The 25,539-nt window shown below is 37.6% G+C and overlaps 1 protein-coding gene and 1 pseudogene across 5 annotated transcripts in view; one reads left to right on the forward strand and one right to left on the reverse strand.

Annotated features, from left to right (window-relative positions):
• GABPA (GA binding protein transcription factor subunit alpha) overlaps window positions 1–25,539 on the forward strand; it is a 44,698-nt gene that overhangs the window by 14,927 nt on the left and 4,232 nt on the right. For all 5 annotated transcript variants that reach the window (XM_033232216.1, XM_033232215.1, XM_033232218.1 and 2 more), the window contains exons 5-9: window positions 2,725–2,970; window positions 8,967–9,161; window positions 13,587–13,640; window positions 21,298–21,438; window positions 21,683–21,875. In XM_033232216.1, the coding sequence (XP_033088107.1) occupies window positions 2,725–2,970; window positions 8,967–9,161; window positions 13,587–13,640; window positions 21,298–21,438; window positions 21,683–21,875 (829 nt within the window). The remainder of the gene's footprint in view (window positions 1–2,724; window positions 2,971–8,966; window positions 9,162–13,586; window positions 13,641–21,297; window positions 21,439–21,682; window positions 21,876–25,539) is intronic.
• LOC117096723 lies at window positions 14,204–14,610 on the reverse strand (annotated as a pseudogene).

Genomic DNA, 25,539 nt, shown 5'->3' on the forward strand with positions numbered 1-25,539 from the left:
TTCTGATATAATTTATAAGTCTTAAGTGTTTTAGATCGTTGCCTAAATTACTTGATGTAACAGCCAAATATTCATGCTTTGGGTTTAGTAGTTGTATTTGACAGGGTGAAACAGATAGTATAATACATTCTACCTAGTTTAATCATAAAAGGATATATTATATGGTAGTAAATAGCAGAATCACAGAGAGTGTTGGAAGTCAGCAGGTTCCAGCTGACTTCCTAAGAGTACCTCAGTCACACTGCAGAACTGGACTGCTAAGGAAGCTGCTGCCCTGCCATGATCTGGAAAATACAACACCTGGAAGCTACCATGGTGGCTGTCACTTTAACCATGTTGCCTTTATAGTGATCCACACTAGTCAAAAAAATAGATGTCTGCTGGCTGTGGGGGTGCACACCTGTAATCCTACCACTTTGGGAGGCCAAGGTGGGTGGATCATTTGAGGTCAGGAGTTTGAGAACAGCCTGGCCAACATGGTGAAACCCCATCTCTACTAAAAATACAAAATAAGGTGGGTGTGGTGGCACATGCCTGTAATCCCAGCTACTTGGGAGGCTAAGACAGGAAAATCACTTGAACCCAGGAAGTGGAGGTTGCAGTGAGCAGAGATTGTGTCACTACACTCCCTCTTGGGCAACAAGAGCAAAACTCTGTCTCAGTCAGTCAATCAATAAAAAAAATAGATGGCATAGGCCTCAGTGGTCCCCAACCTTTTTTGGCACCAGGGACCAGTTTCACAGAAGACAATTTTTCCATGGATTGGGGCAGGGGAATTCAAGCGCATTACATTTATCATGGGCTTTGTATCTATTATTACTACATTGTAGTATATAATGATATAATTATACAACTCACCATAATGTAGAATCAGTGGGAGCCTTGAGCTTGTTTCCCTGCAACTAGACAGTTTCATCTGGAGGTGATGGGAGACAGTGACAAGAGTATCAGGCATTAAATTCTCATAAGGAGCACGCAACCTAGATACTTCACATGTGCAGCTCACAATAGGGTTTGCGCTCCTATGAGAATCTAATGCTGCCAGTGATCTGACAAGAAGTAGAGCTCAAGCGGTAATGTGAGCGATAGGGAGCAGCTGTAAATACAGATGCAGCTTCATCCACTTGCCTGCCTGTCACCTCCTGTTGTATGGTCTGTGGCCTGGGTTTTGGGGACCCCTGATCTGCCTGCTTGCCCCCTCTTAGCTCATTTCCAAATAGAAGGCTTATACCAGTGATTCTAAAGCCTAAATCATACCTGGAACCCTAGCTGCAAAGAAATCCAGTCTGTACAGTTTAGCATAGAGAGAAAAATTTGTGATAGACATAGAATCATCCAGTCAGCCTTATTCATTACAGTATTTTACTAAACTTGTATAAATACCCAAGTTAGAAAAGAAAATTAGGAAACTATTTTTGGTAGGTTGAATTTTAGCTTTTTAAAATTTAGAATAATGTCATCTCTGAACATATATTGTTCACAATTACGTTTCACAAACCACGTTTTTCTTCAGACTCTGAAAATGGTAGTTACGTACTTCTGATCCTTAATTCCCTCAGGATTGATTATTGGGAACAGGAAATAAATTAGTAGTCTTTATCTTTAAAAGCCTGGTGACCTATTGATGCAAGTGTGTTTAAGAAGAGTTTACTTAAAGCCATAATCGTATGAAATTTAGATGAAGGATTAGGAAATAGATTTTAAGAAAAAATACTTTTGATTCTGATTATTTTTATCATGTATATTTGAGAAGTGATTTTCTTTATACCACCTGAGAATGATAGTAGTAGTTTCTTGCAGTACTGGTTTTCACAGAAGATCAAAGTTGAGTTGTGCTTTTTCTTTAAACTGTACTTTGATTGAATTTTGATATAGATTGTAATAGATTCAGTAAGGAACAGAAGCAGTTATATGATATGGTAGTGTCTTAGAGCTGTCATTTTAGTCTGAGGTTATTTCATAAAGGGCTAATTCCATTTTGAATAGATAAATAATAGTATGTCTTAGAGTACTGCACACATACTGAAATAACTGCTTTTATGGCGCAATTTCTTAATTTCTGAAACAGGTTTCAATGTTTTGATTCTGGATAGTTGAGGAGCCTTTGTATTAATAAATTATTTATCTTTGTCTTTTCCATAGGAATTACAATTCTTAACACCTTTATACTAGGAGCTTAAAATATTCAGGATTTGGGTTTTTCTTCATCTAATTTAAAATGAAAATTAGAATTTAATGGTAAATTTAATCTAGCAAATTTGGCATCGTTTTTAACACATCTACTTTGTCCTTTAAAAAGAAAAACTGAGTCAGTAAATAATAATTTTAATTTGTTTAGAAGGATTTTTTAAAATTCCAAGGATAGGTAGCTGCTCGTTTATACTCTGCATAGTCTAATTTTTATTTTGTTTCATATTGGTAATTTTTATTTTTATTTATTCTATTGTGGTATGAACGGGTACTTTTTTTCTAATGATGTTTATAGGTAGGGTTTGTGTGTGTCTTATGTTTTACAGAATTATTTTAAACTTGTAGAAAAGTTGCAAGACTAGTAAAAGAATTCTTGAATATTCTTCACCCAGATTCCCCAAATGTTAACTTTTACTACATTTGCTTTATTCGGTGTAGTTTTTCTCTACCATTTGGGAACATAAAAACTAAATTATGTTTTGGTGACTTCTTTGTTTTCATTTAGATTCATAATTTTTTTTATCCACTGTTAAGGAATTGAACCAAAGTTAAACATCCTTGAAATTGTTAAACCTGCGGACACTGTTGAGGTTGTTATTGATCCAGATGCCCACCATGCTGAATCAGAAGCACATCTTGTTGAAGAAGCTCAAGTGATAACTCTTGATGGCACAAAACACATCACAACCATTTCAGATGAAACTTCAGAACAAGTGACAAGATGGGCTGCTGCACTGGAAGGCTATAGGAAAGAACAAGAACGCCTTGGGATACCCTATGGTAATGAAATACATAATTCTCTATTGGGTAGAACAGTAGGAATTAAGCTTGACATAGAAGAGACTAGGGTAAGTTATAATCTATTTTACATGTAGTGTTATTAGAATGAATGTTGATTTTCTTATCTCTCTCTTTTTTAATTGTAACGCACATTTAAGCTCATATGGTGGACAAATTCAGTCCTGCGTGCCGGAAATACAAAAAAGTCTAAAAAATTTCTGCTCTTAGGGTGTTGAGAGTGTAGTTGAAGAGAGAGAAGATAGATGAAAAGAGATAATTGCTGTAAAAGGTAACATGTTTTTAAACTGTTAGTAACTCTTATAGAAGAAGCATGCTATTGGAATCTCAAAGGGATCATAGTTGCCCTGAGGGAAAGTTGAAAAGAGTTTATTATAAATAAGATACTATTGGGCAGAGAAAGACATTTAAGACAGGAAGTGTTATATGCAAAGCTTAGACCTCGGGGTATGCATGAGTAGTGAGAAAATTGAGTGGTTAAGGAGTTACTCTGGAGCATTACAGAACTGTTTTGATTGATGAAAATAATTGAAAAATGAATATAGTGGTGGTATATGGCGTAAGTTGGAACAGGTAGAGACTGAGTGAAGGGAAAACAGGAGCATATTATTATAATTATGGCTAGATGATAGGTGGTTTCTTTGGGAGTAGAAAGGAAAAAGTAGATGAAAACAGTGATAGGACTGAGCAGATTGACAGATTCGATGAGAGTAGAGAGGGAAGATACAAGTATTGATCTAACTTCTCAAGCTTCATCTTGGTGACTGAAACAGTAATAATCTTGATAAAAATTGGTTCCATCATCATTACATGTTTATTGAACACTACCATATGCCAGGCACCATGTTAAATGCTGGGCTTAATTAAGATGGTGCACTAGAAAGAGCATGCCTTCAATAGCCCAGTTGGGGAAGTAGAGAAGTCTGGTATAGGAAATGTTTTTTTCAAGAGAAGGTGGATAGCACTTGATTTTGAGGTGAAAGTTTATATTCAGCTGGAGGTAGCCAGAAAATGGTTTCAGTTATATAAGATTTGGGCTGGAGACAAAGATGTTATATGAAACTCATTCACATTGAATTTGTATTTGAAGCTATAAAAGTCTACGTAGTCCCTGATGGAGAGCAAGGAATGGAAAAGAACACACAACTAAAGCATATACCCTAGACCCTATAAACATTTAGGGTTGGAGAAAAGAGAGACAAGAAATAACTGAAGAGACAAAAAGAAAGAAATGACTTATATGTATAGTGTCACTGAAATTGAGGGGAGAGTTTGGATGGTCAAGACTCTCAGATGCTGCCGAGAAAGTCAAAGAATGCTGACTGATATCTCTTAAATTTGATGATCAGAGGATCATTCTTAAATTTAGACGAAAGTAACTAGAGTTGGTGAGACAAAACAGAATTATAAGAAATAGACATCTTAGAAGTGGGGGCGGATAGGAAGAATGCTGGGGTAACAAATAAATACTATTGATTATCCAAGAGTTGGTGGGGACCTCAGTGTATTTGTAAATGAAACAGTATTGTCGGGTTTTTTGTCCTTTTTTTATTTTTTATTTTTAGAGACAAGGTTGTACCTGGGTTTTACCTGGGGAGCAGTGCTGATGACAGGAAGGCTGTATTATAGAACTGCTGTTTTCCCTAAGACATTTTTTTCTTTCTTTAAACCAAACCTAAAAGATACGCAATAAATGATAGAGCTTACCCATGGAACTGAAAGAGAGCTACGGAACCAGACAGCTAGTGTAGAATTTCAGTCTGTCCCTCTACTGCCCAGGACTGTAGACACTCATCACGTGTGAGCACTTGAAGTGCCCCTGGTCAAAATTAAGATGTGTTATAAATGTAAAATACCCATTAAAAGAAAGAATGTAAAATCTTTTTTAATTTTTCATATTAATTACCGGTTGAAATAACATTTGGAACATCAAGTTAAAATAAATTCATTATTAAGATGTATTTCACCAACTTTTTAAATGTAACTATTAGAAAATTTAAAATTACATAATAGTCTGCATTATATTTCTGTTGGACAGCCCTGATCTTGATAATTGTCGCCTTTAGTTCTGGATGTTCTTACTGCATTCTTTTGATAAATACCCCTGTGTTCTTTTTTCTGGAACTCCTGTTGAATCTCTTGAGTTGATCTGCCGCATCTTTTTTCTTGTTTATTTGTCATCTTTCCTATCTGCACTACTTTCTGCAGATTTTCTTGTCTTTATAATATAACCTATCTGATTTTTAATTTACAATGGCTCTTCGTTTTTGTTTGTTCCTTTCTGTAGCATTCTGATCTTATATTGCCAATAGCATGTTTTCTCCTACTTCTCTGAGTATATTGATTATAGTTTTAACTTTTAAAAAGCTTTACTGCAGTATTTCTGTTTCTTGTGGATTCTGCTTTTCTTGTGGTTTTTGTGTTGTTTTTAACCTCTCTCAAATATCTAATTATTTTTGCTCATCTTTTCACATTTAAGAATTAATCACTTTAGGCCGTGTGTGGTGGCTCACCCCTGTAATCCCAGCACTTTGGGAGGCTGAGGCAGGTGGGTTCCTTGAGGCCAGGAGTTTGAGACCAGCCTGGCCAACATGGTGAAACCCTGTTTCTACTAAAAATATAAAAATTAGCTGGGCATGGTGGCGCATGCCTGTAATCCCAGCTACTTGGGAGACGGAGGCACGAGAATCTCTTGAACCTGGGAGGCGGAGGTTGCAGTGAGCTGAAATTGCACCACTGAACTCTAGCCTGGGCAACACAGTGAGATTCCGTCTCGAAAAAAAAAAAAAGAGTAAATAACTTTAAAGCTAATTAATGTGAAGTTCTGAAGGATTTGACAACTATACGCTGATAAAATGAGGCATTGGCTATTTCATTAAAAGAATTTCAGGCCAGGTGTGGTGGCTCATGCCTGTAATCCCAGCACGTTGAGAGGCTGAGGTAGGAGGGTTTCTTGAGGCTAAGAGTTTGAGACCAGCCTGGGCTATATAGCCAGACTGTCTCCACCAAAAAAAAAAAAAAAATTTGCTGGGCGTAGTGGCATACACCAATATCCTGGGAGGCTCAGCTGGGAGAATTGCTTGAGCACTGGAGTCTGAGGCTATAGAGAGCTGTGACGGCACCACTGTACGCCAGCCTGGGTGGCAAAGCAAGACAGTCTCAAAGAAAAGGCAAAAGAATTCTTTTCAAACGTATCAGTATTTATAGATCTTTTTGCAGATACCTGTCAGCAGAAGATAGGGGTGAGCATTTGGGATCGGTGTATATGTGAAGACTGTGTTTGGGAACTGGAGAAGGAAGTGGAGCAGAGAGAACATAGAGACGGTCTCACTCTTCAGTTTATAGGATTTTATTACTGAGAATTGTTCTCTCGGTGTCTGTTCATTTCATGTCTCTCCCCATATATTAATAAATGTTTTCCCAGTGTCCACATGTGTGGGGTACACCCATTTAACTGGCACCCCAAATGAAAGAGACACCCTGAAGTTTCTAACCACACCATCTACTTTAAATCAGTCTCCTCGTTTTCAGCTTTAAGCCTCTGATGCTACTCGGAACCACCACGACTTGAACCCGTGAACAGGGTTCTGCGAGCAGGAATTCTCTCACTTCTTTTTTTTTTTTTTTGAGACGAAGTCTCGCTCTGTGGCCCGGGCTGGAGTGCAGTGGCCGGATCTCAGCTCACTGCAAGCTCCACCTCCCGGGTTCACGCCATTCTTCTGCCTCAGCCTCCCGAGTAGCTGGGACTACAGGCGCCCGCCACCTCGCCCGGCTAGTTTTTTGTATTTTTTAGTAGAGACGGGGTTTCACCATGTTAGGCAGGATGGTCTCGATCTCCTGACCTCGTGATCCGCCCGTCTCGGCCTCCCAAAGTGCTGGGATTACAGGCTTGAGCCACCGCGCCCGGCCGAATTCTCTCACTTCTTACTGGTATCCTCCTTGGCAAACATTTCAGGTCATAGTTTCCCCACCCTGCCAAATCGATTACCACTCTGTTTATTGTCTTCAAAACATTAGATTAAATCTCTCATCCATGCCTGTCGCTTTGTACTCATGTTCCTATGATTTTACATCCTTAAAAAATTCCTTTACTGTTGTTTCACTAGAGTCTGAGAGAAAAGAGGCAGAACATGGGTGGCCAATTAGTTATGTTAAACTAGAAGTCCTGATACTTGAAAAAACAAATCAGACAAATTATATTTTTCTGTGAGTTTTTATTTTTTAAATTTTTATGTAAAATTATCTTTTTCCTTTAAAAGAGGTGTGATTTAGGATAGCTTTTCTAATTTAACTCTGCTTCTGTTGTTTTCTATTAGTATAGTATTCACAGATAAGGCAACTTTCTTTTTCAGTTCTTGTCGACTTTTACCTGGGCCTTCTCCTCTTCCTTTTCCTTGGCGTCCCTCTGCCGCTCACTTCTAATTCCACTCTGCCAGTTTCTCCTTATTGTGGGCCATTCTCCTGGAAGTGGTTCTTGGCTCAGTTTGAAAAACACCCAGTTTGCTTCAGCACTTTAAATCTTAACACAGACTGCGGCTATTGGATTGGGCAAAACTGCTTTTTAGCGTTGCTTTCATCTTGTCCTGTTGTACTTCCAATGCATGCTTCTTGGCTGTGCTCAGGCTTTCCTGTGATCAGAGTGGGTCACATTTCTCTTGCTTCCCTTTGCTTTCTCCTGCACACAAGCTAAGACCATGGGGGTCTTATAACTCTTACTGCTTTGTCTTTACTCTCTTGTATCCTGAAGTCCATGAAGATATCTTGTCACCTGGTTTTATGTAAATGTTTGTGGGTTTTTGGTTTTGTCCTCTAGTCACTTTTTTTATGTTTATGTGTACATTCAGAAAAATTAAAAAACTTTGCCATCATCTTCCTAGAATCCTCCCTTAACTTCTTTGTGGAAAAATTTAAAAATATATGTTCTATGGCTATTAATCCTGTATTCTTTGAAGCTAGGGCACCTCTGTTCCTTTAGTCTCAAATGGAATAGTTTCAGTTTCAATAGCACTTTGCCTCTTTGAGTAACTTTTATAAAATTCTTATGTTTGATTTATTTTCACTATAATTTGCCCTCGATACCTAAATGTTGGTTTTTTTCTACTTTTCTTATGGAATAGCATTTATTTATTGGGTATATAAGCAATATTATTTGAATAAATCATCTTCTTGAAGCGGGAGTACCAGAACCAAAACTAATGTAGCTAATATGTATTAAACTTACACAGATAGAATTTTCTGTTAGGTGCAGGTGATACAGCAATGTAATAGTTATAGATATTGGCCATATTTCTTTCTTTATGAATTCAATTAGATAGTAAAAAGTCATAGGGAAAAGGAAATTATTTGGATATACTCTTTAAGATTAAAAAAGTGTATGAGCAAGGCACTGTTAGGTTCTAAAGATATAATGGTTTACAGGACACATTTATATTTCTTAGTGTGTTGTGAGGGGACAGCTGAGTAAAACAGGCTATTACCCTGTTTGTTTATTTATTGGAAATGCATCATAAGGGTAAATGCAGGAGCGGCCAGCTTTTTACAGGAAGGAAAAGGGAGGAAAAAGGATGTGGTTCATATTTTGGAGAATAAAGAATCCCCTTTTGATTTTTTTTCAATGCAACTGCAAATTTTTTAAAACTTGGATAATTTATTCTCTCCAGAATAATCTCATATTTTATTCTTTCATTTGACCCACTGGAGAGCAATTTTGCATTTTGTTTTTCTTGATACAGTTCCAACTGAGGTTGAACCAAGTGACTCCATTAGAAATTTAGATTACGAAATTGAAAAGGAGCTGAGGAGAAAATTACAACATAAATTTTTTTTTTTGTTTTTGTTTTTTGCTTCATATAATAAGTTTACCTCACATACTTAGGGAAAGAAAACATCTGTGTGTATGTGTGTGTATTAACAAGTTAACTGCAGTTTACACAGTATCTAAAATGGAACTAGGCTAAAGTTAATGTTTTTCTTTCTAGATCCCATACAGTGGTCCACAGACCAAGTCCTGCATTGGGTGGTTTGGGTAATGAAGGAATTCAGCATGACCGATATAGACCTCACCACACTCAACATTTCAGGGAGAGAATTATGTAGTCTCAACCAAGAAGATTTTTTTCAGCGGGTTCCTCGGGGAGAAATTCTCTGGAGTCATCTGGAACTTCTTCGAAAATGTATGAAATTACAGTTACTTCTTTACGTTGTAATTTAAGCTGAATTTTATTTCCTTATAACTTTGTTTTCATCTTAATTGTTTATTGATAATGATAAGTAATAAGCAGTAATAATTAACATTTATTTACTGTATAATGCTATGCTGAAAGCTCTATATGTTATCTCATTTAATTCCTATAGTAATACCACAAATCATTACTTTGCTTATTCTTTAGATAGGAAAGTGAGGCTTTGAGAGCCCCACAAAGTCACAGCTAGGAAGTGGCAGAGCCAGGATTCAAGCCCAGGCTAACATGAGAATCCAAGTTCTTAAATCAGGTGCTGTGCCCTACACTCAGCCCTCTTCATATATTCTATTTGTTGCCTTCTGTTTGATCAGCTCTTAGATTTACTGCTCATCTAGAAACTGAAGAGATCATTTGTTTACAGGTGGCTTCCTTCCCATTCTCTTCATTACTGATGAGATTAAATCTTTGTTCAAGTCTTTATAATTAACTGAATAGGGTCTTAAGAGGGAAGGAAGTGTATGCAACCACCTTTTTGAATTGGAAGCCACCGGTTATAAGTTTTTCCACTTACAACTTACAAGGCTTCAGACATTATATATGATTCAGTGACCATATAAAGAAATTGGACCAGCAATTTGGGAGAATGAGACAGGCAGATCACTTGAGGTTAGAAGTTCGAGACCAGGCCGGGCACGGTGGCTCAAGCCTGTAATCCCAGCACTTCGGGAGGCCGAGACGGGCGGATCACGAGGTCAGGAGTTCGAGACCATCCTGGCTAACACGGTGAAACCCCGTCTCTACTAAAAAATACAAAAAGCTAGCCGGGCGAGGTGGCTGGCGCCTGTAGTCCCAGCTACTCGGGAGGCTGAGGCAGGAGAATGGCGTAAACCCGGGAGGCGGAGCTTGCAGTGAGCTGAGATCCGGCCACTGCACTCCAGTCCGGGTGACAGAGCGAGACTCCGTCTCAAAAAAAAAAAAAAAGAAGAAGTTCGAGACCAGCCTGGCCAACATGGTGAAACCCCGTCTCCACTAAAAATACAAAAAAATAGCTGGGCAAGTTGCTGTGTGCCTGTAGTCCCACCTACTTGGGAGGTTGAGGCGAAAGGATAGCCTGAACCTGAAAGGCGGAGGTTGCAGTGAGCTGAGACTGCGCCACTACACTCCAGCATGGGTGACAGAGCAAGGGTCTCAATTGGAAAAAAAACAGAGAAATTTGGAAACTACTTGGCTGTCCAAGAAAACAAGGCACAAATATAAATTATTTTTGCTTGAATATTAATCCATCTTATATTTCAGTGACTGTTAAGACACCGAATCAAGCAACCCATTCCTTGACAGTTTTGCATATCAGAAATGCTAGCCGGACCCACATATTTTTCAGAACACATGAATACAAGAAACTCTTGACTTTGCTTTTGTATCAGTTATGGATGAAAATGTTAATAATAGCATTTTGTTCTATTATATATCCAGTAACGGGAGAGCTCTGGTGGAGGGATTTTCCACCTTAATTCAATGCTTGCAGTTTTCACTCAAGGTGCTTTCTCTGGCCAGGTGCAGTGGCTCACTCCTGTCACCCCAGCACTTTGGGAGTCTGGGGCGGCTGGATCACTTGAGGTCAGGAGTTGAAAGTGCTTTCTCTGCTGGTGAATAAGAAATGAGCTCTGGAGAGAGGCATTTCCTCATTGTTTATAATTTTATTCTTGTAAAGATTCGCTCAGATTTTAAGTATCTATGATACTAAAAGACTTAGTACATTCATTGTATTTGCAGCATTTATTTCTAGTGTCTGTTCTTATTAGATAAATAAGTTGAATGTCCTGGTTGAAGCTTTGTCGTTGGTTTCACAGATTTCCTTCCATGCAGAGGTTTTGAAATGAATAAGGTAAATTCTGAATTGTGAAACATGTGAGTCATGTTTATTGAAACACTTTCTTGTAAGAAATCTCAAGAACACAACAAGGATAGTGCATAGGTGATAGTTTCATTTTTCCCAAATCCACGTTTTTTCCAGTCTCTCCCAGGTCAGCTCTTTGTTGTGGCTGTCTCTTTCTACTTCTCTTATTGCGTCTCAAACTTTAAAGTTCATTCATAGATTTTTCCTAGAACAGAAGTCAAAGGTGTCTTGTGTATCTTTCCATTTCCATGCAGTTGAACGAGTCTTCTTCAGAAAAGCTCTGCTCTGGAACCGTTGCTTTGTCTTTTAAAGCAACAGAGTCCCACAGCCTAGATGAGTGTCTCACGGAATTTCTTGGTGATCCAGCCATGGTTCTTCACTCTGCCCGGGCAGGGAAATCCCATCTGGCTTGGAAATGTAGTGCTCAGTTCAGAATTGAGAGATGGGCAGGATGATGTGTAAGGGTATTTCTAACAGACTTTCTAGAATTCACAAGTCTCACTTCTCAGAACAGGGTTTTTTGAGCGCAGTGCAGTACTCTGGTCCCTTCTGTAGGAGAAGTCTGCAGCCTCTCTGTGAAAGGCACTGATTCTGGGACAAAACCCAGCCTCTATTATCCATCCTCAGTGATCTTTCAAGAAGCGGCAGTACTGAAGAGGTAGAGCTCCTTCTTCAGATATTTGTATTAGATTATTCACCTGAGCGGCCACCTGCCTGCAGTCCCCCCTCTGCTGAAACTTCATCCAAGTCCTACTATACGTGGGAGATAATTAGGAAATGTTCCAGTACTACCAGTTCCATGATGTCCTTCTCGGTGTGAATCTCTGTCTTCTGTCACCAAAGGCAAAGGAAGTTCTTAGTTTGCTAAGGGTTTTCTTTAGGAAAAATAATTGTTTTATTCCCGTAGTGTCTAATGTTTCTTCATAAAATGGCTCCATATCCCCCAGGGCTTTGCCTCTCAAGACTGCTTCCTTTGTGCCTAGCAAGGATTTGGGAGTTTCAGGGAGGAATATGATATTCAGAGTGCCTGTACTCTGAAGAGATTGGTCTTGGACCAGTCTTTCAAAAACTTTTTTTTCCCCCTCTGTGGTCTGCCTTCTATCTTGAGAGCTTCCAGGAAACAAACCAAACTCCAATCTGAGAATTAGGACTTAGAAGGTGATTTTACAAGTTGATTACAGCTGTGCTGTGTGATGGTGACGCTTTCGTTTGCCTCTTTTGAGGCTGAGTTCCTTGAGTCTTCAGATGAAACGGTTCCTCTTTGAGGAACTTTTATAAAATTCTGAGGAAAATTTACTACAAACATAAGGTACGTATTTTTTTTTTTTTTATCAAGAGAGACCACAGTTCTGGAGGAGAATGCTCAGAACTAGGAGTCTGGATAAAACAGTGAGGTTGTCAGTTGACTGGAAAAGCAACTGTTTTGTGCACTGTGCTGCTTAAAAATGTGTTTCTTTGATCCTCACAATAAACTCACGAGGCAATAAGTTTAGGTGTCTAATTTAAACATGAGGAAGTTAATGTTGAAAGAGGTTGGTCATTTTACCGAAGTCATGTAGTCAGTCAGTCAGCTAAGAACTGAATCCAGATCTGTCTGAAGCCAGTCCTATATAATTGTTTTAAGTCCTCAGTCTTCGGACCCTCAAAGCTCCCATCTGATAGGATTCAGACCTCTTTTTACTTCCCCAACCTTTTCCAGCTCTGCGTGTCTGGAACTGGGTCCTGGCAAGGCACCCTTAGCAGAGTCTTCTTGGGAGCCCAGGCCTCAGTACCCAGAATGATTGCTGGAGGGTGTAGTTTCAATTTTAAGAGAGAGGCATGCAATTTATGATGGGCACAAAGTAGGCTGAAGTAATAGAGACTGGGATGTGCAGTTCTTTGAGAGGTAAAGAATAACATTTAAGTGGGGAATAGCAACAGGTAAGTAATGAATGGTTCTGTAAAGACTTGTCTTAGGACCTTTTATAATATTTTTATTTGGGGAGCTATATTTTTAGATGTGAAATTATTTAGTTTAATTGAGACATTCAGGACCACTACAATTGTATTGAAATTTTGCTATCTTTAAGTAGAAGCATTATAAAGCTTAAGCAGCTTTAGTCAAAAGTGGATGTTACAACAGATAATGGGAAGGAGGCCTTTTTGGTGGAGATCCATATCTAAATAATTTCATTTTGGTGTATATTTTATCTTTGATATGATCTTGAAGATTTCCATATTTTTACATGGTTTTATACAGATTTCGATACAAATATTTACATTTAGAAAACCATAGTTCTCTGCAGAACTTTACTGAACACTGAAAGACATTGGAGCTTTTCCCTGTGTTACTTCTCTTAAAGCTATCTTTTCCTTTTAAAGTGACTATCAAATATTTTTAAGGTTTTTATGCTAGTAAATTTCAGTTAAGTGTTTTGGTTTCAATTGTGGAGTTCTTTTTTAACAGAATGTTTATTAAGTTGAGTTTTATTGGATTGGGGTTTTTGGTTTTAAATTTTTAAAAATTGTGTTTTTTCCAGATGTATTGGCAAGTCAAGAACAACAGATGAATGAAATAGTTACAATTGATCAACGTGAGTATTCGTATCTATATTTGCCCTTTTATTGAAGAAATGTTGATTTGATACTGCAAGGTGGTAAAAAGGAAAATTATTTTAAAAATTTTTCCACACACATCTTTTGTTCTGTGGAATGAGAGCTTGACACAAGTACTTCATAAGATCCACTCGTGTCGCGTTTTTAAATGATACGATGGACGTAACAGCTTCCTTTGTATCTGAGTTCACTAAAATTTATTAGGGCATCATTTGTTTCATCTTTACTGACTGTTAATTACCAAGTTGTAAGAACAATTCTAACCACATTCATACCTGACAGAACTTTCATGCCTGATAATAACTGGATATTGGGTGACATCCAATTAAAATTTCAGTATAACTTGGATACAGCAAAGAAAACATTCAAGTGTCCAAAACAAACTTGAGGAGTTACACTGGGTTTGAAATGAAGAAAAAAGGCAAGTGAAAATAGGAAAACAAATAGTTTGCATTTGGTGGGAGTTGCAATCAAAGTATACATTTGTATACATTCTAATTGATCATCTGTCCCATGTGGCATTTTCCAAGGTTTTAAGAGTCTACGAGGCCAAACCTTTCGCCGCCTTCACTACTTTTGCTTGGCTTTTCCCCTTTCTTTTCTCTCAGTTTGCATTCAGCTTTATTCTTTACGTTTGGTTCGTCCATACTGGGTACTGTGCATGCTGGTCTAGAAGAGTCTTTTTGTTTCTCTTAGTATCAGTCTCCATTTTCATGTCATATTTTCCAACTTTTACCTCACATTGCATTTTCTGGGTTTGGGTACCACTACAGTTGCTATCTCTTAAACATCTTTCATTAAAACATTACTGTCTAGTTTGAGAATCCTTTTAACCTGCTGAGCTCTTTGGGGGAATTTTTTCCCCCTTTTTAGCAGACATCTTTCTTTTCCCCTTACACCATAAGCTTTTAGCCATGTTTTACCTGAGATACGAACACACACGTCACAAGATCATCCCAACCGGCTAAAATTTTTAATGAGGAATTTGAGATACACAAAGAAAGTAAGTGTAACTAACACCTGTGTACATATAAGAAATAACATTTTATATACCAAGTTTACCTGTTGTAGATTTCATTTTCCTCTCTCCTACCAGAGAATTGACCATCTTGAATTTTATGTTTATTACTGTCTGTATATTTTATATTTTTACCAACTATGTAACCATAAACACTGTGTAGCATTATTTTGCACATGTTTAAATATTTTCTGTAAAATAATACATTATACATATTCTTTTATAACTTATCATTTGAGAATTACCCATGTTGATACTTGCAGCTGTTTCATTCATTTTCACTGCTGTATAGTATTTTTTAAATGCTGTGAACATCATTGAGTGAATATTTGTAAGAACATGTGTGAGATGTTTGTGTCATAGGGTTTCTTTTTTTGGAAAAAAAAAAGTCCAAAAGAATACATGAAGTTTATTTTTATATGCTAAAGTAATTACAACTCAAAACTATACTCTAGAGTAATACAAATACGTGCAATAAAACTATGGTATAAAGAAAGAAATGAGTTAATAGATTGAGATTCAGGATGGCAATTACTTCAGATGAACTAGAAATAATCTGCATCTAATTATAGGGCACTTTCACCATCCTTTTGCCCTGTCTCATTAGTGGATGTAGTATGTTTTATTTGACTAGTTTCTTTTGAATCCCTTTGCCAATTTTGCTACTTAATATTTTGCTGGTTAGGCAAAATGAAAATCTTTTTATTTACCAGGATTGTTAAGTTCACTTGTACTTACAGATATAATTGATAAAATCATCCTCTCTTCTGTATTGATCATTTTATATAGTCTTTCGTTATGTAGTTTATTTACTTAATCTTTATTTTTATATTTAGGAAGGTTTTTATTTTTATTCAAAAATTTACTTTTATATACATAATTATATGAAGCCAAAGCTTTTCTTTTTGTTTCTCATTATCTATTGATACCCTATTATGAACAATAAGGAAATTGGCTATTCACCAATTCTTTCCCCTCTTCTTCCTTTCCCGTGCCATCTTATTTTCTTAAAAATTTCCTGTAGATTAAAATCATAAGGAATTAAAACATTTATTCTACCTTGCATATGATCTCCCCATACCTTCTTATTTATTATTATTATTATTATTATACTTTAAGTTCTAGGGTACATGTGCATAACGTGCAGGTTTGTTACATATGTATACTTGTGCCATGTTAGTGTGCTGCACCCATCAACTTGTCATTTACATCAGGTATAACTCCCAATGCAATCCCTCCCCGCTCCCCCCTCCCCATGATAGGCCCCGGTGTGTGATGTTCCCCTTCCGGAGTCCAAGTGATCTCATTGTTCAGTTCCCACCTATGAGTGAGAACATGCGGTGTTTGGTTTTCTGTTCTTGTGATAGTTTGCTGAGAATGATAGTTTCCAGCTGCATCCATGTCCCTACAAAGGACACAAACTCATCCTTTTTTATGGCTGCATAGTATTCCATGGTGTATATGTGCCACATTTTCTTAATCCAGTCTGTCACTGATGGACATTTGGGTTGATTCCAAGTCTTTGCTATTGTGAATAGTGCTGCAATAAACATACGTGTGCATGTGTCTTTATAGCAGCATGATTTATAATCCTTTGGGTATATACCCAGTAATGGGATGGCTGGGTCATATGGTACATCTAGTTCTAGATCCTTGAGGAATTGCCATACTGTTTTCCATAATGGTTGAACTAGTTTACAATCCCACCAACAGGGTAAAAGTGTTCCTATTTCTCCACATCCTCTCCAGCACCTGTTGTTTCCTGACTTTTTAATGATTGCCATTCTAACTGGTGTGAGATGGTATCTCATTGTGGTTTTGATTTGCATTTCTCTGATGGCCAGTGATGATGAGCATTTTTTCATGTGTCTGTTGGCTGTATGAATGTCTTCTTTTGAGAAATGTCTGTTCATACCCTTTGCCCACTTTTTGATGGGGTTGTTTTTTTCTTCTAAATTTGTTTGAGTTCTTTGTAGGTTCTGGATATTAGCCCTTTGTCAGATGAGTAGATTGCAAAAATTTTCTCCCATTCTGTAGGTTGCCTGTTCACTCTGATGGTAGTTTCTTTTGCTGTGCAGAAGCTCTTTAGTTTAATGAGATCCCATTTGTCAATTTTGGCTTTTGCTGCCATTGCTTTTGGTGTTTTAGACATGAAGTCCTTGCCCATGCCTATGTCCTGAATGTTATTACCTAGATTTTCTTCTAGGGTTTTTATGGTATTAGGTCTAACATTTAAGTCTCTAATCCATCTTGAATTAATTTTCATATAAGGAGTAAGGAAAGGATCCAGTTTCAGCTTTCTACTTATGGCTAGCCAATTTTCCCAGCACCATTTATTAAATAGGGAATCCTTTCCCCATTTCTTGTTTCTCTCAGGTTTGTCAAAGATCAGATGGCTGTAGATGTGTGGCATTATTTCTGAGGATTCTGTTCTGTTCCATTGGTCTATATCTCTGTTTTGGTACCAGTACCATGCTGTTTTGGTTACTGTAGCCTTGTAGTATAGTTTGAAGTCAGGTAGCGTGATGCCTCCAGCTTTGTTCTTTTGACTTAGGATTGTCTTGGCAATGCGGGCTCTTTTTTGGTTCCATATGAACTTTAAAGCCGTTTTTTCCAATTCTGTGAAGAAACTCATTGGTAGCTTGATGGGGATGGCATTGAATCTATAAATAACCTTGGGCAGTATGGCCATTTTCACGATATTGATTCTTCCTATCCATGAGCATGGTATGTTCTTCCATTTGTTAGTGTCCTCTTTGATTTCACTGAGCAGTGGTTTGTAGTTCTCCTTGAAGAGGTCCTTTACATCCCTTGTAAGTTGGATTCCTAGGTATTTTATTCTCTTTGAAGCAATTGTGAATGGAAGTTCATTCCTGATTTGGCTCTCTGCTTGTCTGTTACTGGTGTATAAGAATGCTTGTGACTTTTGCACATTAATTTTGTATCCTGAGACTTTGCTGAAGTTGCTTATCAGCTTAAGGAGATTTTGGGCTGAGACAGTGGGGTTTTCTAAATATACAATCATGTCATCTGCAAACAGGGACAATTTGACTTCTTCTTTTCCTAACTGAATACCCTTGATTTCTTTCTCTTGCCTGATTGCCCTAGCCAGAACTTCCAACACTATGTTGAATAGGAGTGGTGAGAGAGGGCATCCCTGTCTTGTGCCAGTTTTCAAAGGGAATTTTTCCACTTTTTGCCCTATCAGTATGATATTGGCTGTGGGTTTGTCCTAAATAGCTCTTATTATTTTGAGATACGTTCCATCAATACAGAATTTATTGAGCGTTTTTAGCAGGAAGGGCTGTTGAATTTTGTCAAAGGCCTTTTCTGCATCTATTGAGATAATCATGTGGTTCTTGTCTTTGGTTCTGTTTATATGCTGGATTACATTTATTGATTTGCGAATGTTGAACCAGCCTTGCATCCCAGGGATGAAGCCCACTTGATCATGGTGGATAAGCTTTTTGATGTGCTGCTGGATCCGGTTTGACAGTATTTTATTGAGGATTTTTGCATCAATGGTCATCAGGGATATTGGTCTAAAATTCTCTTTTTTTGTTGTGTCTCTGCCAGGCTTTGGTATCAGGATGATGTTGGCCTCATAAAATGAGTTAGGGACGATTCCCTCTTTTTCTATTGATTGGAATAGTTTCAGAAGGAATGGTACCAGCTCCTCCTTGTACCTCTGGTAGAATTCAGCTGTGAATCCATCTGGTCCTGGACTGTTTTTGGTTGGTAGGCTATTAATTATTGCCTCAATTTCAGAGCCTGCTATTGGTCTCTTCAGGGATTCGGCTTCTTCTGGTTTAGTCTTGGGAGAGTATAAGTGTCCAGGAAATTATCCATTTCTTCTAGATTTTCTAGTTGATTTGCGTAGAGGTGTTTATAGTATTCTCTGATGGTAGTCTGTATTTCTATGGGGTCGGTGGTGATATCCCCTTTATCATTTTTTATTGCATCTATTTGATTCTTCTCTCTTTTCTTCTTTATTAGTCTTGCTAGTGGTCTGTCAATTTTGTTGATCTTTTCAAAAAACCAACTCCTGGATTCATTGATTTTTTGGAGGGTTTTTTGTGTCTCTATCTCCTTCAGTTCTGCTCTGATCTTAGTTATTTCTTGCCTTCTGCTAGCTTTTGAATGTGTTTTCTCTTGCTTCTCTAGTTCTTTTAATTGTGATGTTAGAGTGTCAATTTTAGATCTTTCCAGCTTTCTCTTGTGGGCATTTAGTGCTATAAATTTCCCTCTACACACTGCTTTAAATGTGTCCCAGAGATTCTGGTATGTTGTATCTTGGTTCTCATTGGTTTCAAAGAACATCTTTATTTCTGCCTTCATTTCGTTATGTACCCAGTAGTCATTCAGGAGCAGGTTATTCAGTTTCCATGTAGTTGAGCGGTTTTGATTGAGTTTCTTAGTCCTGAGTTCTAGTTTGATTGCACTGTGGTCTGAGAGACAGTTTGTTATAATTTGTTCTTTTACATTTGCTGAGGAGTGCTTTACTTCCAATTATGTGGTCAATTTTGGAATAAGTGTGATGTGGTGCTGAGAAGAATGTATATTCTGTTGATTTGGGGTGGAGAGTTCTGTAGATGTCTATTAGGTCTGCTTGCTGCAGAGATGAGTTCAATTCCTGGATATCCTTGTTAACTTTCTGTCTCGTTGATCTGTCTAATGTTGACAGTGGGGTGTTGAAGTCTCCCATTATTATTGTATGGGAGTCTAAGTCTCTTTGTAAGTCTCTAAGGACTTGCTTTATGAATGTGGGTGCTCCTGTATTGGGTGCATATATTTAGGATAGTTAGCTCTTCCTGTTGAATTGATCCCTTTATCATTATGTAATGGCCCTCTTTGTCTCTTTTGATCTTTGATGGTTTAAAGTCTGTTTTATCAGAGACTAGGATTGCAACCCCTGCTTTTTTTTGTTCTCCATTTGCTTGGTAGATCTTCCTCCATCCCTTTATTTTGAGCCTATGTGTATGTCTCTGCATGTGAGATGGGTCTCCTGAATACAGCAGACTGATGGGTCTTGACTCTTTATCCAGTTTGCCAGTCTGTGTCTTTTAATTGGAGCATTTAGTCCATTGACATTTAAGGTTGATATTGTTATGTGTGAACTTGATCCTGCCATTATGATATTAACTGGTTATTTTGCTCGTTAGTTGATGCAGTTTCTTCCTAGCCTCAATGGTCTTTACATTTTGGCATGTTTTTGCAATGGCTGGTACTGGTTGTTCCTTTCCATGTTTAGGGCTTCCTTCAGGGTCTCTTGTAAGGCAGGCCTGGTGGTGACAAAATCTCTAAGCATTTGCTTATCTGTAAAGGATTTTATTTCTCCTTCACTTATGAAACTTAGTTTGGCTGGATATGAAATTCTGGGTTCAAAATTCTTTTCTTTAAGAATGTTGAATATTGGCCCCCACTCTTTTCTGGCTTGTAGAGTTTCTGCCGAGAGATCTGCTGTTAGTCTGATGGGCTTCCCTTTGTGGGTAACCCGACCTTTCTCTCTGGCTGCCCTTAAGATTTTTTCCTTCATTTCAACTTGGGTGAATCTGGCAATTATGTGTCTTGGAGTTGCTCTTCTGGAGGAGTATCTTTGTGGCGTTCTCTGTATTTCCTGAATTTGAATGTTGGCCTGCCCTACTAGGTTGGGGAAGTTCTCCTGGATGATATCCTGCAGAGTGTTTTCCAACTTGGTTCCATTTTCCCCCTCACTTTCAGGCACCCCAATCAGACGTAGATTTGGTCTTTTTACATAATCCCATACTTCTTGCAGGCTTTGTTCATTTCTTTTTCTTCTTTTTTCTTTAGATTTCTCTTCTCGCTTCATTTCATTCATTTGATCCTCAATCGCTGATACTCTTTCTTCCAGTTGATCGAGTCGGTTACTGAAGCTTGTGCATTTGTCACGTATTTCTCATGTCATGGTTTTCATCTCTGTCATTTTGTTTATGGCCTTCTCTGCATTAATTATTCTAGTTATCAATTCTTCCACTCTTTTTTCAAGATTTTTAGTTTCTTTGCGCTGGGTACATAATTCCTCCTTTAGCTCTGAGAAGTTTGATGGACTGAAGCCTTCTTCTCTCATCTCGTCAAAGTCATTCTCCGTCCAGCTTTGATCCATTGCTGGTGATGAGCTGCGTTCCTCAGTTGAAAATGCAGAAATCACCTGTCTTCTGTGTCGCTCGCGCTGGGAGCTGGAGACTGGAGCTGTTCCTATTCGGCCATCTTGTGTCATAGGGTTTCTGTCCTTTCAGCCTTATTCCAGATATTGCCAGAGTCTCAAAGTGGTGGTGTGAATTGTCATTTGTCCACATTTTCTACAATATCTGACAAACTGTTTTTATGAACAAATGTTTTAAAAACAAAACATGTTAAAATACTCTGTCTAATGTGTATGCATCACTAAGTTATTTCCAAACAAGAATACTAGCTCTTACTAAGATGCACAAACTGTAATGCAAGCATTATACTGTACCATCTGACCTTTTTTATTTTGTTCGAAATTGTGGAGTGAGGCTTTTTGTAATGAAGTACTTTCTTGGGGTAATTCATAAGGCGTTAGTTAAACTGATAATGTTTTTCAGTAATTTTTTCCCCCTTGTCTGTCTTTGCAGCTGTGCAAATTATTCCAGCATCAGTGCAATCTGCTACACCTACTACCATTAAAGTTATAAATAGTAGTGCGAAGGCAGCCAAAGTGCAAAGAGCACCGAGGATTTCAGGAGAAGATAGAAGCTCACCTGGGAACAGAACAGGTATTTTTGTGTTTTCTTGTATTTATAAAATATATCTATCTAGTTAGGTATATTTTGTTTTATTTCACTGTATGAAAAATGTGAATTTCGACTATTGCTCTGGCAGTATTTAGACAGCATTTCTAGAAAAACAAAAATTGTTTTTGCCATGGCTGAGATTTGAACCAAAGAACCAGTTTGTTGACTTTGCCTTGGGCTAATCTATAACACTATAGCCAATGCTTTGTTCCTCTTATCAATTTAGGAAACAATGGCCAAATCCAACTATGGCAGTTTTTGCTAGAACTTCTTACTGATAAGGATGCTCGAGACTGTATTTCTTGGGTTGGTGATGAAGGTGAATTTAAGCTAAATCAGCCTGAACTGGTTGCACAAAAATGGGGACAGCGTAAAAATAAGCCTACAATGAACTATGAGAAACTCAGTCGTGCATTAAGGTAAGCCTTGATTACTTTTCTTTGTTATCAAGCCTTTCTAAAAAGTAGCTGCTGCTTCTAGATGTAAGCATTGTTATGTAATGATATTAAAAACTTGTTCATGTTTTCTTTACAAATTAAAAAACCTTTTTAAAAAGATCTTAATAATTTTGAGGTACAGTTTTTTTTTACAGAATTACTCTAAGATTGTTTTTATCTGATTTGAAAGCATATAATACTGTCCAAAAAAAAAAGTTTAATTTTTGAGATTTTTATATTTGCATAGGTGAATTGAGTGTAATTTTTAATGAGTAAGCAGAAACTGTCCTCTGTTTTTACAATTCCATGCAAAATATTGACCCGTTTTCTATACAATCTGCCTAAATGTGGATATCCAATCTTTACATTGATACAAACTCTCCATAAGTAGCATAAGGTTTTTCGACAGAAGTTACTCTCAGAAATTATGCTTACTGCAGGGATGGAAATTCAGCAGGGACATTGAAGTCTCTGAGAAGAAGGATATAGAAGAATATCACAGAATTATGTCTGATTTTTGGGGGGGATTGAATATAGTCAAGTAGTTCTGCAGTTTACGAGTTTTTCTAAATAGCATGCTTTAACTGCTTCTTGTTTCACTTAGCCATGTTCACACTGAAAGATTATAATTTAGCTCACACACACACTCTCCCTTCCCCTTTCCATCCCCTCATCTCAATATCCCAATATAATTATATAGAAATTTTGGTTCAGCAAGTATCATTGTTAGAGTATTATGGCCATATAACTATTACTACATAGTTGACCGTTATTCTTCTTCTTTTCCTGCATGACCTGTTGTTTCTCAGAGTTCATAAATAACTAAAATGTTTAGTTTTCAATATGCTTGTCATTCAGTCTCAAACACATTGCCAACTGTCTAAAGATTCTTTGTGTATAATCAGAACTAAAGCTGCCATTTTTGAGAGTTGATACAGATTGTATACATACAAGATCCCTCAAAATTACAGTGGTAATTTTGATTTTTCAAATCAAACTAAGTTTTTTCATAGAACTTGAAAAGGTAATTGTAAAATTTACATGGGACTATAAAGTACCATGGTAGTCAGTAGTCAGGACACCTGAAGATTAGCAAAGTGGAAAGACTTGTCCCACACCATATTGAGACTGACTCTAAAATTACGGTAATAAGACAGTTATGCTATTTGCTCAAGACAAATAGGCCATACAGTAGAATAGGGAGCCAAAATAGAACCAGGAATACATAACCATTTGATTTAAAGAAATGGCAGTGGGGAGAAAACATATGAGGAAACGATCTGCTTTTCAGTCATCAGTGCTGGGATAATTTACTATCCATCTTGGGAGAAAAGTAAAAGTTGACCTCTTCCTTACGCCGTACCAAAAACCAATTCCATGTAGCTTGTAGCGCTACCTGTAAAAAGTAAAACAGAAAAGGATCTAGAAATACTTTCATAACTTCTGGTGGTAGGGAGACATTTAAGCAGAATCAAAAGGACTAATTATAAAGGGAAAGATCAATAAATTGGACTATATTTAAATTAGGAACTTTTGGTTGTTGAAAGCCTTAAGAGAGCCACACATGTCTTACAGAAGTATGTAGAATATCTAACCAATTCTTTTTTTTTTTTGGGGGGTCGGAGTCTCGCTCTGTCGCCCAGGCTGGAGTGCAGTGGCCAAATCTCAGCTCACTGCAAGCTCCACCTCCCGGGCTCACGCCATTCTCCTGCCTTAGCCTCCCGAGTGGCTGGGACTACAGGCGCCTGCCACCTTGCCCGGCTAGTGCTTTGTGCTTTTTAGTAGAGACAGGGTTTCACCGTGTTCGCCAGGATGGTCTCGATCTCCTGACCTCGTGATCCGCCCGTCTTGGCCTCCCAAAGTGCTGGGATTACAGGCTTGAGCCACCGCGCCCGGCCTAACCAATTCTTATGAATCAGTTTTTTAATGGGCAAGAGACTTGAATAGACACCTCAGGCTAGAGATTATCCAAATGGCCAATGAATAAATGCAAAGGTGTACAGCCTCATTAGTGTTCAGAGTAATGCAATCGAAAACCATAATTAAATGGTACAACACACCCCCTGGAGTGGCTACAATTTAAAACATTGCCAGAACTAAGTGCTGTTGAGCATATGGAGCAATGGAAATGCTTCTACCCTTTTGATAGGAATGCAAATTGTAACAGTTGCTCCCCTAAGCAACTGTTCGATATATACCAAACAGAAGTGTACTTGTATGCCCATACACATGTTCATAGCAGATTATTTGTAACATCCAAACCCCAGAAACAACCAAATATCTATCAACAGTAGAGAAGAAATCATTTATGGTATATCCATACAGGAATACCTTGCATTCTTGAAAACTGAGCTCCTGCTACAAAGACCAGTGAACCTCACAAACATAATGTTCAGTGACAGAATCCAGACCCAAAAGACCAAATTCTGTATGATTACATTTATTCAGTCAAGTTCAAAAAACAGGAAAATTAAATTGCAGTATTTAGGGATGCGTGTTTGGGAGATAAAAATATAAAGAAAAAGCAATGAAATTACTATCACGATACAGGCTTGTGTTTACCTTTTAGAGCCAGGATTTGGGGAATGATTGGGAGGGGACATAAAGGGGATTCTGGATGCTGACAGTGTTCTGTTTCTTGAGTGATACTTAACAGGGGAATGAATGTTCACTTTGTAATAAATCACTGAACTGTTCACTTCTGTGTCCTTTTGTTTGTGTGATATATTTGCAATTAAAAAGTTTTTAAAAAATACAAGTTCAAAAAAAGGGAAGAAAAGAAATCATATCCATGAAATACAGGTATTGTGTATCTTTCTACTTTCTTCATTTTAGAGAGGGAACAAGTGGAATAAATGCTACTGTATACAGTTGTGTGATGCATGTGCTAGATCAAAGGAAGTATTCAGTAAAATTCAAATTTATGTGTGTATATTCTTTTTTATCACCTCTTACCAAGAAATATGATAATGCCAACTCCTAGAACTGGCATAATCATAGAATATATTTTCCTCCTAGAATTATAAAACCTCTTTTCCATTTTCCTTTTTTCCCCCACGTACAGTCTTACATATTAATGTAGAAATTTTTTAAAGCAATTGAAACACCTACAGCATTTTTAACTGGATGGCAAGGAACTGTTGGTTTGTGAGCTGAGATCCAAATTCTATACTAATGTAACTGACATAAATGGAAACTATAAGACTGCACAATGTGTTATATCTCTTACTGGGAAATCAAACATAACTATTTTCCTTTAACTATTCTGGAATTAGGGAAAGATGACAGTTTCCTGTATATAGGTCAGTCCTTTCATTAATAGACTCTTGATTAAGCCAAGTGACTTTTATCCTGCTAAATGTGATAGTTTATATTAGTGGTACTTTTGCAAATAGTTGTTTCTTTTGTAGTAGCCCTTTGTCAGTGGGCAGTGCAATTTTAAAATAAGGGCTTTGCATTCTGCCAGTCCTGGAAAGAGCTTGACTTGCCTCTTTTTCCTGTTGTTGGAATTAGCAGTACATAGTGTTTGTTTTTAAAGTCTGTTTTCCAAAGGAAACATAAATCCAACTCCGTTTGCATCTCTATAGAATGCAGCAGTAAACCAGATTTCTAGAATGACTGCTGGAACTCTGCTTATGTACATTTA

This window comes from Trachypithecus francoisi, unplaced genomic scaffold, assembly GCF_009764315.1.
Source record: "Trachypithecus francoisi isolate TF-2019V2 unplaced genomic scaffold, Tfra_2.0 Lachesis_group14, whole genome shotgun sequence".
Classification (NCBI taxonomy): domain Eukaryota; kingdom Metazoa; phylum Chordata; class Mammalia; order Primates; family Cercopithecidae; genus Trachypithecus; species Trachypithecus francoisi.